Source organism: Schistocerca serialis, chromosome 5 (genome assembly GCF_023864345.2).
Source record: "Schistocerca serialis cubense isolate TAMUIC-IGC-003099 chromosome 5, iqSchSeri2.2, whole genome shotgun sequence".
NCBI lineage: Eukaryota > Metazoa > Arthropoda > Insecta > Orthoptera > Acrididae > Schistocerca > Schistocerca serialis.
In genome coordinates, this window is record NC_064642.1 from 621,087,595 (window position 1) to 621,104,575 (window position 16,981).

At 42.6% G+C, this 16,981-nt stretch overlaps 1 protein-coding gene across 1 annotated transcript in view; it reads left to right on the plus strand.

The window, feature by feature from the left end:
• LOC126482141 (chondroitin sulfate proteoglycan 4) overlaps positions 1-16,981 on the plus strand; it is a 660,554-nt gene that overhangs the window by 448,304 nt on the left and 195,269 nt on the right. Inside the window, exon 11 of the mRNA XM_050106118.1 lies at positions 10,927-11,282. Within this exon, the coding sequence (XP_049962075.1) occupies positions 10,927-11,282 (356 nt within the window). The remainder of the gene's footprint in view (positions 1-10,926; positions 11,283-16,981) is intronic.

The window sequence follows — 16,981 nt, forward strand, 5'->3', positions numbered from 1 at the left end:
ACTATAATGGAGATTGGTTAAGAGATTACTTCACGTTGGCCTGTTTCTTACATTTTATGATGTCTGGTTACAGACTCATCGATCAGATCAAAAATAGTGAAATAAAGAATGAACTGGGTGTCAAAAGTATACATCAGAAAACAGAAGAGTAGAGAAAGAAATGTCTTGAACACATTCAAAGGATGTCAGAAGAAGGAATACTTAAAGTGATGTATAAACATACACCTCAAGGGAAAAGGAATGTTGGGCGTCGTTAAGCAGAGATGGAAAGATGACCTGCAATCACCTTGAAACTGGAACAGGCAAGGATGCATAAATCAAAGCTGGGTATGATGATAATGAGAATAACAACTCTGATCGTTATCGTCTGCTTGCCACAATAGATTCTTTTAACTGGAAATAAAACGCAGACGAACCGGTAACTGTTCTCGAAAAAATCACATTAGTAATTTCAGTTTCTTATTGTCTTCCCATTACGCTCATCAATGAACAGAAACTGGAATCTTGTTGATTTCATGAAGCAATTTGGTAATGTGTTGTCAATGTTTGTGCTTTGATATTATCTGACAGTATGTGAATGACATAAAATGCTCGTTATATTTTTAAATTTATGTGCCGGTGAATTAGAACGTAATTGAATTTTTCAAATATACGAGTCAGTATGACGTCTTTCCTCGTAGCTTTGTCCATCAAAAAACAGGAACGAACAAAGCTGAAACCACAGGCAGACTACCGACTCATGCCGCGCGGCATCTTTTAATCGACATCCCCGTAAAATATTTTGGTATTGCACTGCAGGGTCTGCCACAGTATCAAACTTCGAAAACTTTGCCGGTACAGAGTGGGAAATTATGAAGTTGTCAGTACCTGAGGTCTTATTAGGCTCCATGGTAAATGTAATGGGTTTACAGAGGTGTAAGTTCATGGTTGTTCAAAGCTTATGAGATCCTCGGAAGTACATACCCTAAAGACATTGAACTACAGAAATTTTAAAATGTCAGTGACTACACGTGGCTTATATCTATTTATTTCTACATTGGAAAGCAATGAAGTTTTATTTATAGTCCTTGATACTCGCAAAAGATACAGAGAAGTAGATAAGGCTGTAATTACATGTAAGTGTAAAATATTTCTGGGAAATATTTTATAACCTATCGTTCCAAAATAAATTCCCAAAGACTAATTATATTTTTGCTATACGCCAGCGTACATTTCGAACATGTTAATCGTCTGCGTTGCAGTTTGCGACATTAGTGGTTAATAAAAGCCGTTGCATTACGGATGCTGAGAGAGTTTGTCATTTAGTATTTGCTATTACATCCACATTCAATTTCTGAGACCCCCTCCACGACTACCCACAGTACAACATCCTCCACGCCAAATGTGTTAGAATTATATTAACATCTCTGAAGTAAAAGAAAAATGCATGCACACACATGCGCAAACAAACACAAAAACCGCACACATACACACAGTTACAGAGAGAGAGAGAGACAGCAGAAGTGAACAATCATTAGATATGCATCATTTATTTCCTTAGGTTGGCGACTCTGCCTTAATCAAATAAGAAAAGAGACACCGGGTGAAGACACAGTAACGAGAGAAATCACATTGTCCTAAGAAAAATCTGCAGTTAATGTTAGACCAGTAGTGGGGTTCCGCAGCAGCTAGCTTAAAAAATATGAGAACTACAAAAAACAGATCGCGATGTGAAAATGTGTCGATGTTTTATAGCGAAGTGACAGCGCGAAATCTAACCTATGGCAGGATGAGTGTAAATACAGGTTGCGGCAAAAAAAAAAAAAAAAAAAAAACGAATAACTCCCAGTAGTAATTCATTAATGTCATTTTATGGCGAGAACAATTTGATCTCTGAGTATTGCATGTAAAACCAAACCTGTTTTATTCCCGATTACATTCACTGAAAATATCTAAATATAAAAGCTGAAAAGCATCTGGAACGAAAATAGATTGCAGCAAGAAAAAGGCGTCTCCGTCTATGAAATGGAGAGTAGGTAATTTACCAATTAACTTTATTTTCTCCGGACAACAGTCAGAAAAAATATTTTTAAATGCAGAATCCATTTTCGACATCCAGTGGTCATTATCAGACTGTTTAAAGCAGTAGTCGTCAAACTGTGCGCCCGAATGAAGACGAATTCTTGCGGCCTGCGGTTCTAAGCCGCATTTCGTAATAGTGTTCATCTGGCAATTAACAGCCGAATCCAAAAACATAGACTAAAGTTAAAGAGCTTCTTAAGAATATATTTTTCCTGTTCAGTAAAAAACAGAAATACTTAAGAGAGAAACTAATATTTTAAGACTCTCTCAATTTCACCTGACGTTGGTGAATTCGGCCGTGAGCTACCTCAGGGATAGAGGGGTAAGTAGCGCTTTTCACAACATTTAGCAAATATTTCTCATCGTGTAAAATCACTTTTGTTAATCAGTTAATAAACGGCTGACAAATACAACACGAGAACACTTCGTCAGGAAATTACAGTGTCACAATTTTTTGGGTTGCTGAGAGTGGCAGAAATCTGAAGCACAGAACAGGCTGCGCGAAATGGTCGGAATGATCCTGACGTTCAGCGGTCCGACCTGGCCAGATTGCCGCGTCCTTTATTATAGTTACCGCCTCTAATGACCTCGATGAGGACGGGACGTTAAACCCAATCTTCCGTCTAGTCTACTGTGGGCTCGCAACATACCGATTTACGTATGCCATCAGTTAATAGTAAGATCGGTACATATGCGAGTTGCCGCCACACAGTGTTAGTACTGGCTCTTTGACGACCACTCGGCTGAAGACACTTGATGAAAATCTGTGTCAGCAACGCAACAGAATCTTTACTCATCGCCTGCAGCTCGTACATTTAGAGTTGGACCAAGCAGAGATCGCATATCACACCACCTGCCCATATCTAACAGTCGCAAAGCCATCAACGCAACCATATCTGTTTCTGAACTTGTCGCACAGTAGTAGGTATTCTTTCTAGGTTTATTTTAGTAGGTGTTCATTCTAGGTTTATTGTAGTAGGTGTTCTTTCTAGATTGTCCACTCTTCCTTCGATCCTAGTCCAAACAAATGAACGCTCAGCAATCTGACATCGTTCACACTGCACTGGGTGTTGTAACGCTCTCCTTACCTATCAATCATTACGAAATTATTGCAGCGAAAATGATACAGTGACGCATGCTAAATCGTGCAGCGAAAATGATACAGTGACGCATGCTAAATCATGTAAAGTCTTCAGTGTTTTTGCTAATTATCGTGATAAATTTTTGTTCTACGTAGTTCTGATTTCAAATCTCACTGGACAGTCGCTCTCCCTCTTCTTTCAATCGTAACCACGTGATCTTGCCCTCGTATTCCGGAGTGAAACAGACGTGAGGAAAATCGTTGAAAAGAGGCTATAAGAATGTCGAACTTAGTTTTTTCGAGAAATATTTCTAAAAGAATAGTCGATGGCTACCGATCCGGCAGACAGCAGAAATAATATTGAATTTTGGTGGATTTTCTGCGTCGAATGTTTTGTGTGAACAGGAATGTGTTGTTCCAAGATACATACGTGCCATTTTGGTGCCTTCAAAAAAACTGATCATTGCGGCAGTTTGAACTATAGTCCTCGAACTCGAATACTGAAAGAGATGAGAGACTGCAAGACGACTTTGTGGCTTCAGTATTTGCTTATACGGTGAAATCTGTACAATACGCCTTTAAAATTTACATGCTTCACGCTCGAAAAATAGCCTATTTTAGCGCAACATTTTTGCCACCCGTATCGTCGTTTACCTTATGCTTTCGGCCTGCGCCCTTTCGAAACTTTATTCCGGAGTTTTATTGTTTATTAATTAATAATTTTTTAAGAAGTGACATTTAAATATTTATTGTTTGTTCGCTATTTATGGTTCGGTACGATTCACATATAGACAATTGTTTTATTTCTATATTTGTTAATTTTTTCTAATATGGATCAGATTTAGACCTTCAGGTTTTTATATTCTATGTATTCTCAATTTTTAATTGTACTTGCGGTTCATTTAAGTATATCTGAGATACTATTAGGAGGATAATTATTACGATCAACATAAACAATGATACTGAATAATAACAATAACAATAGCAGCATTAAGTCATCAAAACCAAAGACAACACAGCAAATGGTAAAATTATGCAGAAATTTTTACGAAGTCTCAGACGGTGTTCAGGAAAGATAGATTAGGCAGAATTGGTGGTGGAGTGTTTGTGTCTGTCAGTAGTGGTTTATCTTGTAGTGAAGTCGAGGTAGATACTCCGAGCGAATTGGTATGGGTGGAGGTTATACTTAACAGCCAAACTAAGTTAATAATTGGCTCCTTCTACCGACCCCCAGACTCCGATGATAGGGTAGCTGAACAGTTCAGAGAAAATTTGAGTCTCGTAAAAAATAAATACCCCACTCATACGGTTATAGTTGGTGGGGACTTCAACCTTCCCTCGATATGTTGGCAAAAATACTTGTTCAAAACCGGTGGTAGGCAGAAAATATCTTCCGAGATTGTCCTAAATGCTTTCTCCGAAAATTATTTCGAGCAGTTAGTCCACGAACCCACGCGAATTGTAAACGGTTGCGAAAACACACTTGACCTCTTAGCCACAAACAATCCAGAGCTGATAGCATCATGACTGATACAGGGATTAGTGATCACAAGGTTGTTGTAGCTAGGCTCAATACCGTTTCTTCCAAATCCACCTGAAACAAACGCAAAATAATTTTTTTAAAAAGCGGATAGAGTGTCACTAGAAGCCTTCCTAAGAGACAATCTCCATTCCTTCCGAACTGACTATGCAAATGTAGACGAGATGTGGCTCAAATTCAAACATATTGTAGCAACAGCAATTGAGAGATTCATACCTCATAAATTGGTAAGAGATGGAACTGATCCCCCGTGGTACACAAAACAAGTCCGAACGCTGTTGCAGAGGCAACGGAAAAAGCATGCGAAGTTCAGAAGAACGCGAAATCCCAAAGATTGGCTAAAATTTACAGACGCGCGAAATTTGGAACGGACGTCAATGCGAGATGCTTTTAATAGGTTCCACAAGGAAACATTGTCTCGAAATTTGGTAGAAAATCCGAAGAAATTCTGGTCGTATGTAAAGTACACAAGCGGCAAGACGCAGTCAATACCTTCGCTGCGCAGTGCCGATGGTACTGTTACCGACGACTGTGCCGCTAAAGCGGAGTCATTGAACGCAGTTTACCGAAATTCCTTCACCAGGGAAGACGAATGAAATATTCCAGAATTTGAAACACGAACAGCTGCTAGCATGAGTTTCTTAGAAGTAGATATCTTAGGGGTTGCGAAGCAACTCAAATCGCTTGATACGGGGAAGTCTTCAGATCCAGATTGTATACCGATTAGGTTTCTTTCAGATTACGCTGATACAATAGCTCCCTACTTAGCACTCATATACAACCGCTCGCTCACCGATAGATATGTATCTACAGATTGGAAAATTGCGCAGGTTGCACCAGTGTTTAACAAGGGTAGCAGGAGTAATCCATCGTACTACAGACCTATATCATTGACGTCGGTTTGCAGTAGGGTTTTGCAACATATACTGTATACAAACATTATGAATCACCTCGAAGGGAACGATCTATTGATACGTAATCAGCATGGTTTCTGAAAACATCGTTCTTGTGCAACGCAGCTAGCTCTTTATTCGCACGAAGTAGTGGCCGCTATCGACAGGGGATCTCAGGTTGATTCCGTATTTCTAGGTTTCCGGAAAGCTTTTGACACCGTTCCTTCTAATCAAGCTGCGGGCCTATCGGGTATCGTCTCAGTTGTGCGACTGGATTCGTGATTTCCTGTCAGGAAGGTCGCAGTTCGTAGTAATAGACGGCAAACCATCGAGTAAAACTGAAGTGATATCAGGTGTTCCCCAGGGAAGCGTCCTGGGACCTTTGCTGTTCCTGATCTATATAAATGACCTGGGTGACAATCTGAGCAGTTCTCTTAGGTTGTTCGCAGATGATGCTGTAATTTACCGTCTAGTAAGGTCATCCGAAGACCAGTATCAGTGGCAGGTGGCAGTTGACGCTAAATAACGAAAAGCGTGAGGTGATCCACATGAGTTCCAAAAGAAATCAGTTGTAATTCGATTACTCGATAAATAGTACAATTCTCAAGGCTGTCAATTCAACTAAGTACCTGGGTGTTAAAATTACGAACAACTTCAGTTGGAAAGACCACATAGATAATACTGTGGGGAAGGAGAGCCAAAGGTTGCGTTTCATTGGCAGGACACTTAGAAGGTGCGACAAGTCCACTAAAGAGACAGCTTACACTACACTCGTTCGTCCTCTGTTAGAATATTGCTGCGCGGTGTGGGGTCCTTACCAGGTGGGATTGACGGAGGACATCGAAAGGGTGCAAAAAAGGGCAGCTCGTTTTGTATAACCACGTAATAGGGGAGAGAGTGTGGCGGATATGGTACGCGAGTTGGGATGGAAGTCATTAAAGCAAAGACGTTTTTCGTCGCGGCGAGATCTATTTACGAAATTTCAGTCACCAACTTTCTCTTCCGAATGCGAAAATATTTTGCTGAGCCCAACCTACATAGGTAGGAATGATCATCAAAAAAAATAAGAGAAATCAGAGCTCGAACAGAAAGGTTTAGGTGTTCGTTTTTCCCGCGCGCTGTTTGGGAGTGGAATGGTAGAGAGATAGTATGATTGTGGTTCGATGAACCCTCTGCCAAGCACTTAAATGTGAATTGCAGAGTAGTCATGTAGATGTAGATGTAGATGTTTAACAACATTTGGAAAACAGGAAAGATTCCAGATGTATGGGAAATAGCATTGATCCACCCGCCACACAAAAAGGGAGAAAAAGTCCACAAAAATCGTTACTTCTGCCAGTGGCATACAAAATATTCTGAAAAATTCACTTCATGGGAGCTGAAGAAACTTTCGACAAATAACTGGTAAAATGTCAGCATGGTTTTCGGTAGGGCGTACCCTGCTCGGAAAATCTTTTTTAACATAATTAATAACTCAACACAGAACGTGAACCAGCAAACGTATATTTAATGGTACCATTTACTGATTTCAACAAAGCATTTTTCAGTATATTGAGAAACAATAGACAAAATCAGTAGACAATTTGACGTTCAGACAAAATTAGCAAACATAATTCATGAAAGTTTATCACGTACTATATATATAGCGAAATTTTTGGGACACGTATCCAGCAATCTGAAATAAAAATTAATGTTAGACAAGAAGAATTATAACGTTTAACTGCAATTTACAAAAAGTTGTTAGGATCTGCAATTTGGAAAAAGTGAAAAAAATCACAAAATTGAACCAGTAATTCAGGGAACGTCCAGAAAGAAATCCGGGGGCGTCAGATCCGGTGAACGTGCGGGCCATGGTATGTTGCTTCGACGACCAATCCACCTGTCATGAAATATGCTGTTCAATACCGCTTCAACCGCAAGCGAGCTATGAGCAGAACATCCATCATGTTGGAAGTACGTCGCCATTCTGTCATGCAGTGAAACATCTTGTAATGACATCGGTAGAACATTACGTAGGAAATCAGCATACATTGCACCATTTAGGTTGCCATCGATAAAATGGGGGCCAATTATCCTTCCTCCCGTAATGCCGCACCATACATTAACCCGTCAAAGTCGCTGATGTTCCACTTGTCGCAGCCATCATGGATTTTCCGTTGCCCAATAGTGCGTATTATGCCGGTTTACGTTACCGCTGTTGGTGAATGACGCTTCGTCGCTAAATAGAACGCGTGCAAAATATCTGTCATCGTCTCGCAATTTCTCTTGTGCCCAGTGGAGGAACTGTACACGACGTTCAAAGTCGTCGCCATGCAATTCCTAGTGCATGTAAATATGTTACGGGTGCAGTCGATGTTGATGTTGCATTCTCAACACCGACGTTTTTGAGATTGCCGATTCTCGCGCAATTTGCCTGCTACTGATGTGCGGATTAGACGCGACAGCATCTAAAACACCTACTTGGGCATCATCATTTCGTGCAGTCCGTGGTTGACGTTTCACATGTGGCTGAACACTTTCTGTTTCCTTAAATAACGTAACTATCCGGCGAACGGTCCGGACGCTTGGGTGATGCCGTCCAGGATACCGAGCGTCCTTTTGGCATTTTGATCACAATAACCATACATCAACACGATATCGGCCTTTTCCGCAATTTGTAAACGGTCTATTTTAACACGGGTAATGTATGACGAAGCAATTACCGTCCGCACTGGCGGAATGTTACGTGATACCGCGTACTTACACGTTTGTGACTATTACAGTGCCATCTATCACAAAGCGAAAAACGTGATCCAACTAAAACATTCATATTCCTTTACATTCTACACGAATATGTATCAAGAAATGGGGGTTCCTATTTTTAAAAAAACGCAGTGGATATCCGTTTGACCTTTGGCAGCGCCATCCAGTTGGCCATCCATGGCACCATCTGGTTTCGCCCTTCAAGCTAGACGAGTTTCGTTCTTTGTAGTTTTTTCGTTTGACGCTTATTTCGTGAGATATTTGGCCTGGTCACTACCAATGGACCACCCTGTATAAGAGTATATAATGTAGAAATTACCACAGACTGCCACAATTTTCTTCATAATAGAGCGCATATTCACTTCCTCATAACGATAGAAACCAGTTTCAAAATCTGAAAATATACTACAGTAAAATGATGTCTGTAAGCCCAATTTCCGCGAGACACAGCGCAACTACTAAATGAGTCTGCTGTGACCTCTGACATGTTGAGAATGTACTGCAGTCCTGGGTCAGCGGATAAACCATGAAAATCCGCCAATTTACCCCACGAATGAGGAGACGAGGTGTTCATGCTGACTTGAGAGACTTGATCCGACGGGCGAGGCCGTCACGTTAGTGAAAAATAAAGGCCTGAGATCGGCAGCCGAATGAGTCAAAAATATCCTCGGCACTCGACCGCCATTGTGATACTTCGCCGAAATCCGATGGTGTGTGGTGTGTGGCCAGCTATTCGCACATAACTGTAATCGACAGGCCGCGGCCTAAGTTCCGTGACGAGGAGAATCAAATGATGTAACAACTTGTGCGAAGGAATACATAGGGCAATGTAATGATGTAACAACTTTTTTTTTCCTTTATTGAGTTTCGATTCCCCCAGAAGGGGGCGGGCTGGCAGCAGCTTAGTACGCCGCTCTTCAGCCTACAGAATTTGTTTTAAATAGATGAAGATAATAAATAATAAAACCAGGTGATAAAATCGGTGACTTAAATGGTAAAATGGCGGAAAATCGTGGAACTTAAAACATAGAACAAAGAGTTGATGATGCTAATAAAATACATATGAAGCAGACAGGTAAAAGAATAGACAGACAATTAAGAAATCATGGTGACAGTCTGATTTCTGTTCGCAAGAGATATAAAATTTACACCCAGGACAGCATGGTTTCTGTTCGCAACACTTTGGAAAGACGAACAACACTGAACATTCACTTGAACACTGCACTACAAAATTGGCACAAATATGATATATCACAGCCGAGGGCAGATGGGGGGAGCCTGGACAGATGACGGGGAAAGGAAAGGGGGGGAAGGAGAGGACGAAGTGGCCGTGCGGTTCTAGGCGCTGCAGTCTGGAACCGCAAGGCCGCCACGGTCGCAGGTTCGAGTCCTGCCTCGGGCATGGATGTGTGTGATGTCCTTAGGTTAGTTAGGTTTAACTAGTTCTAAGTTCTGGGGGACTAATGACCTCAGAAGTTGAGTCCCATAGTGCTCAGAGCCATTTTTGAAGGAGAGGAAAAAACGAAGAGGGGGGAGAAGGGAAAGGAGCCGATGGAGGACACACAATAGTGTGGCGGGTGCTGGGCAGACGCGACAGGGAGTGGGGAAAGGCAGAGGAGGGGTATACAAAAGGACTCAGGGGGGGGGGGGGGGGAGAGTGGAGGCAGAGAGAGGTTAGGTGGGCAGAAAACAAGATGAAAGGGGTGGAAGAGGGAGCCCATGGAAATGGCAGAGGAAAGGGGGGGGTGAGGATCAGAATTGATGGGAGGGATAAGTCGAGGGACAGAGGCCCTCATCCAGGAGGGGGAGTTGACGGAAGCCACCTTGGGAAAGGAGATGAAGGGTGTAGAGATGGGGAGAGTAGGGGGGACACAACAGTAAAGGCATGGCAGAGGGCGGGGATCGGAGAGGAGAGGAGCAACCCTGGGGTGAGGGGGATCGAGGCGGTGGGAGATGTAGAGTATGCGGACATGTTCGAGGAATAGGAGCAGATGAGGGAAAGGAATCAGGTCATAGAGGATCCACATGGGGGAGGGAGGCGTATACAGAAGGCGAGGCGGAGTGCATGGCGCTCAAGGATCTGGAGGGACTTATAGAATTTGGGGGGGGGGGGGCGGATATCCAGGAGGGACTGGCATAACAGAGGATGGGACGGATTAAGGATGTGTAGGTGTGGAGGATGGCCGAGGGGGCAACCCCCATGTCTCGCCAGAGAGGAGTTTGAGGAGTTGGAGGAGGTTGTGGGCCTTGGATTGGATGGGGCGGAGATGAAGGATCCAGGTGAGATGAAGGTCAATGGTGAGGCCAAGGTAGGTGAGGGTGGGGGATAGGTGGATAGGACGTGCGCAGATGGTAAGGGAGAAATCCAGGAGACGGAACGAGCGAGTGGCACGACCTACGATGATTGCCTGGGTCTTGGAAGGATTGGTTTTCAGGAGCCGCTAGTTACAGCGTGCGGCGAAAAGGTCAAGATAATTCTGGATAAGGCGTTGGGCTGCGGTGTCATCGGCGATGTAACAACTCTTGCGAAGGAATACATAGGGCAATGTTAAACATGTGACGACGAGAATACGGCTTGTGCCTCGACCTCACGGTGGCGCTGTGGGCAGTTCAAGGTGTCGGTGCTGGACGTGGAGAGCCCCAAGACGTACGACTTCCGCGTGACGTTCACGGAGCTGCAGCTGGTGGCGGAGCGCGCGCACGAGCTGCTGCTCAACGGCAGCCGCGACGCGCTGCTGACGGACGCGCAGCTCAGCTTCCGCACGGCGCCGCTGCCCACCGACGCGGCGCAGGTGCAGTACCGGCTGACGGCAGCGCCGCGCTACGGCGCGCTGCACCTGCAGGGCTCGCCGCCGCACCAGCACCTGCAGCTCGCCGACACCTTCACCCAGCTGGACCTGCGCGCCGGCCGCCTGCGCTACCGCCTGCACCGCAAGGCCTACTCGCACGTGCGCGACGAGATCAGGTAACGGCTCCCTGCCCATCTGTAATCGCTATCTGATTCTGTTGTTATCGAGTGTATACATGAAGGTCGCAGCAATTTATTCAAGACGCAAAATTGCAAAATTTCTCTTTTTGATAAAACTGATCATTTTTTATTTATGTCAGGAACTGAGAACTCATGAAGTCAATATCGTCTTTGAATTGATTACTAGTTTCGGCTGAAAATCTAGTAATTTGCAGATATTAAAACATTCTTGATGAGTGTGGATGCCATTACGGCTTCACATATCGTTAAAATCCTTTTCAAAATGACCACATACGAGGGTGGCTCAAATGAAAACCTTAAATTTGTAATAAAAAAATCGAAATTCCGCGCCATTATCCTGTAAGTTGGTAAGCGTGCTACAAACAGCGTGCAGAATGGCCTCTAGTTGGCAGCATAGTGAAGATGCACACATACCGTCGCAGTATCAGTATAAAGATGGCCGCCCCACTTGCGACTTGCACCAGGGAAGAACAGCGTTCTGTTGTTGGTATTTTGCGTAGTGAAGGTGTGAAACCTATTGAAATTCATCAACGAATGAAGGTTCAGTACGGTGATGCATGTTTGTCACAGCAGCAAGTCTACGAATGGAGTAGGAAGTTCACAAATGGTGTGACTTCAGTGGAAGGTGCTCCTCGTCCAGGTCAGGCACAACGAGTTGTGGCTCCACAGAACATTGCAGCAGTTGAAGCCACAGTGAACGAAAACCGCCGAGTGAGACTGAATGACACTGCAACATTTTTACAGATTAGTCTTGGGTCAGCACACCACATTGTACATGATGTGCTCCAGTTTCATACAGTGGCTGCCACGGCAGCTGACTCCTGAAATGTGAGAACGGCGTGTTGATGCTTGTGAAGAACTACTTCAGCGCTTTGAACGAGAAGGTGATGGCTTCCGTGCAAGAGTCGTTGCTGTTGACGATACCTGGGTTCACTTCCACCAACCGGAAACGAAGAGAGCGAGCAAGGAATGGCGCCATTTCTCATCACCAAAACCAAAGAAGTTTCGAACCTATCCATCAGCAGGAAAGGTTAGCTGATTCTCTTTTGGGACGAAAAAGGCGTCATTTTGGAGCATTACATGCCTATAGGGACCACTGACACCAGTGCATCACACACAGATCTCCTAAAAAATCATCTGCGGCCTGCAGCCAAATCAAAGAGACATGGATTGCTGTCAGCAGGTGTCCTTTTGCAACATGACAAAGCAAGGCCCCACACTGTCCGTACAACTATTGCAACAATCGCAGACCTTTATTTTGAGTGTCTTCCTCATCCACCTTACTCACCATACCTTGCCTCAAGTGATTTCCGTATGTTTGGACCACTCAAAGACGTAATGGGAGGAAAGAAGTTCCGTTCTGATGAAAAAGTACGCCACGCGGTGCATGAGTGCTTGCGCGGACTACCAAATGAATTTTGTTCTAAAGGAATTTATGCACTTTGTAAGCACTGGAGGACTTGCATTGAGCGTGGGGTAGATAATTTTGGAAAATGATAAATCTTTGTACCACTTCTGCATAATAAATAATATTTAATAAAATATTTAAGGTTTTCATTTGACTTACCCTCGTACATGCATGACATGATGAAAAACAGCTTTTCATCACTCATGGTCACAGTGATTGACCGATGGTCACTAAACAAAGGCGTTATGCCCTTATAAATTCAATATTTGCATCATTTCATTCTTAAGGTCTACGTTACAAAGTGATGTAATACTTGTTGTGTCAATTAGTAAGTTTTAATGGCACAACGGCTTTGTTTTATGACTACAGTTCAGTTACACGATGAAAAGCTGTATTTTGTTATGTCAGGTATAGATTTTTGTCACTTTAAGAAAGTTTTTAATGATCTGTGTAACCGTAATTGTACCAACACTCGCGGGTTCGAATCCTGCCTCGGGCATGGATGTGTGTGATGTCCTTAGGTTCGTTAGGTTCAAGTAGTTCTGAGTTCTAGGGGACTGATGACCTCAGAATTTAAGTCCCATAGTGCTCAGAGCTATTTGAACCATTTGTACCAACACTAATCAAGAATGTTTAACGATGTGAGGGTGGCTACATTAACAGCTGAAACAGGTAATCAATCCAAAAAAAAAAGACTTCATGTTCGATCTTAACTTCATGGGTTCTCAGTCTGTGACATAAATGTAAAAATATTGCAACAGGTCTCGTGTCTGCTGAGTTGTACTGTCAATAAACTCGATAAAAATGGTTCGTCAAGTCTGACAATGTGTTGTGCCCCACGAAATAGATTTGACATGATGTTTATAAATCTCATGATATTTTAAGCATTTCATAGTATTACGTTAAAATTTTTGAACCTACATTCACTTTTTTACGACTTTTTTATAAGGCATCTTTCTTGTCTGTCAGTTCGGCACAAATCTCGCAAATAATTTTATACTAATTTCTCGATGACTTAACGGACCTGAAATTTTATACATAGATCAGAACTGGATGAAATTGCCATATTAATTTGCTTTCTCGTCGATCTGTTTGATGGGTGGGGTTGGGGGGTGAAATAGTTTGATAACACATGACATCTTGCCTGCCCTGTAGGACTGGCGTGTTATGTTGGTAGTATCGAAATGCGTTACGGTTCAATGCGAAAAGAGTAGAGACACTGGAAGGGGGGTGGGGATATGGATAGCACTTTCTTGTCTGTCTGTTCGGTACAAATTTTGAAATTTATTCTAAACTAATCTCCTGATGAGCTAGAAGTCTGAATGTTTCATCATAGCACAGAACAGGATGATATGGCAATATTAGTACGCTTTCTTGTCCAATGTGTGGTGGAAGATAGTTTGTGTACCACAACCATTTCTCCCCGTACCTGTTCCAATTGTGAATGATTCGTTCTTTTCGTGAGAGTAAGCAACATGCTGGTTGAATCAGATGAAGACAAACTGAAATAAACCTGAAATATACGACAGGTCTCTCTTATAATCTCGTCAAAATGTTCGATACTGATTCAACGATTTCACACAAATAAGACTAAGAAATGGAAAACAATAATTCAAATAAAAATGCATTTTCATGTATGTCATGTTTCTAAATCACAATGAAAGATGTAAATAATTTCTCCTACCCCCATATAGTTTCCTAACCCCACACAGAAAGTTCTGAAAATAAAAGACGTGGGGCACATGTAACATACAATTTATGGCAGGATAGAAACACTTTCCTTCTGTTACACCACTACTGTTATCACTTACACGCATCCCACGCTTTTCGTTTTGAATCTTACAAGAATTTTCATAGTTACTAAAAATTCACAATCACAAATATTCAGGGCTATCTGTACGAGGTTGATTGTGTATGGGTATTATGATTGTGTATGGGTATTATTCTATACTTTTTAGTCAGATTTACTTACGTTGTGTATTAGACATGTACTTTCATTTAAATAATTATTATGATATTAATTTGAATATGGAAGTAGGAAACATTCGAACGTAATCGTCAAACTAATTAGTGAAACGAACACCCGTCTTTTCGTGAAGCCACCATGGTAGCTCACTGTGTTTAGTCTTAGGATTCCCCACTGTAATAAAAAAGCTAATGAAGTACCAAACTACCAGCTTGAACAGCTGTCATGTGACTTCCAAGCAGGTGAAATTCCAAGAACAATAACGAAGAAAATGAAGCAGAATAAAAAGGCCACGTTTCTGGATACTAATCAAAACGTCATCGATCTTGCATCGAATCTTACCACTACTTAAATTTTTAATAAAAGTCATAAGCAATGGCGGCCGAAGAAGTCACCCTCATTCTGCCAACGACCTTGTCAAAGACGACGGAGGAGCGATAAGAATTCAGGGCCCTTTCTTACCCTTGGAGGGGGTAAATTGCCCCTAAAATGAGGAATATCAGTAACGAATCACAACATGAAGATGCAGAAGGCAAAGGAAACCACTGCAGTAAAGACACATACTATGTATTCACAAGACATGTGGTCTGTAATTGAAAAGGTGCCAAGATGCTTTCTCCGTTGGCAAAATAATCTCGACTAACCCTCATTCGGATGTCCGTGAGAGGACTGCCAAGTTGGAGGTCACCAAGTGAAAGAGATTGAACACCCAACGAAAAGATAGCGTTCCACGATTCGGGGCGTGAAATGACCGAAGTTTCAATTGGTAGGGAAGCTAGAAAATCTGAAAAGGGAAATGCTAAGGCTGAGTTTGGACACAGTGCGATCAGTGAAGTGAAATAGAAGAAGGGTAAAGATTTCTGGTCATGCGAATATAGGGTAATATCAACAGCAGCAGAGGATGGTATTACAGGAGTACGACACGTTATGAATAGGAAGGTAGGGTCGAGAGTGAGTTAAAGTGAACAGTTCATTGATGGGGTAGTTCTCATCATAATCGACAGCAGACCAATACCGACAACAATAATTCGGGTACACATGACGATGTCCAAGCAGAAGATGAAGAGATACAGAAAGTACAGAAGGATACCGAATGGGTAATTCAGCACCATGGGAGATGAAAATCTATTAGTCATGGGGGACTGGAATGCGGTTGTAGGGGAACGAGTAGAAGAATGGGTTACGGGAGAATATTATCTTGGTAGTAGAAACCTGGTAGTCAAGGAAGGCAGGATTCGGTTACGATTGTGGACGGGGCCGAAATCAGTTACTGTTGGTTCCCTTTTGCTATTACACACATTTATTCTAAAACGGTAATGCCAGACTCAGCAATAAATAAAGACATCACACGTTATTAATGAAGGAATAAACAACCGTGTAAATAATAGTGCTTTCAGTACGTTACAATTTACCAAATGAGCATAAAATACAGACACAGCAAATAACGTCTTAAAAACAAGCCTATGTGATCCCATTTAGAATTTTAAGGCAAGTAACTACAGTCACGGCTGAAGGCCTCTAACGCCAAGAACGGCAATTATAAACAAATTTAACAAATATACTGTAAAACAGCAATGCAGTAGCAAGGTTCATTTAAAAAGACAGGCAACTGATCACCAAACAGGTGAGACGAAATGATGGTAAACTTGGTAGCACAACCATTTAAACCTGTTGTGACGCCAAGAATGGCAATTGTATAAAAAATTTAAAAAAACCATACAGTAAAACAGCAAATACAACAGCAACTGATCACCAAACAGGTGAGACAAAATGATGGTACACTTGACAGCACAATCATTTAAACCTGCTGGAACATCAAGAATGGCAATTATGTAAGAAATTCCTGACATCCACTAAACCAAATGCAAAGATGTAAAAATACGCCAAAGCCGGAACCGGCAGTCTGGACTCCGGCCGCGGAATACTGTGCTTAGAGTGCACAGGCGGCCGCTGTGTCCGAGCGGTTCTAGGCGCTTCAGTCCGGAACGCGCTGCTGCTGCAGTCGCAGGTTCGAATCCTGCCTCGGGCATGGATGCGTGTGCTGGCCTTAGGTTAGTCAGGTTTAAGTAGTTCCAAGTCTAGGGGACTAATGACTTTAGAAGTGAAGTCCCATAGTGCTTAGAGCCATTTAAACCATTTGATTTAGAGCGCTCGGAACGAGAAAGGAATCACTACCACCAGAGTAGAAGAATCGCCAACCAATCTACAATCAAGAAAGCTGTCAAAACTACACGCCTCACCGGGCAGCAGCGGCAAGGCGCGGAAACTACACTGCCGTTACATACACTAACCCCCCGGGCA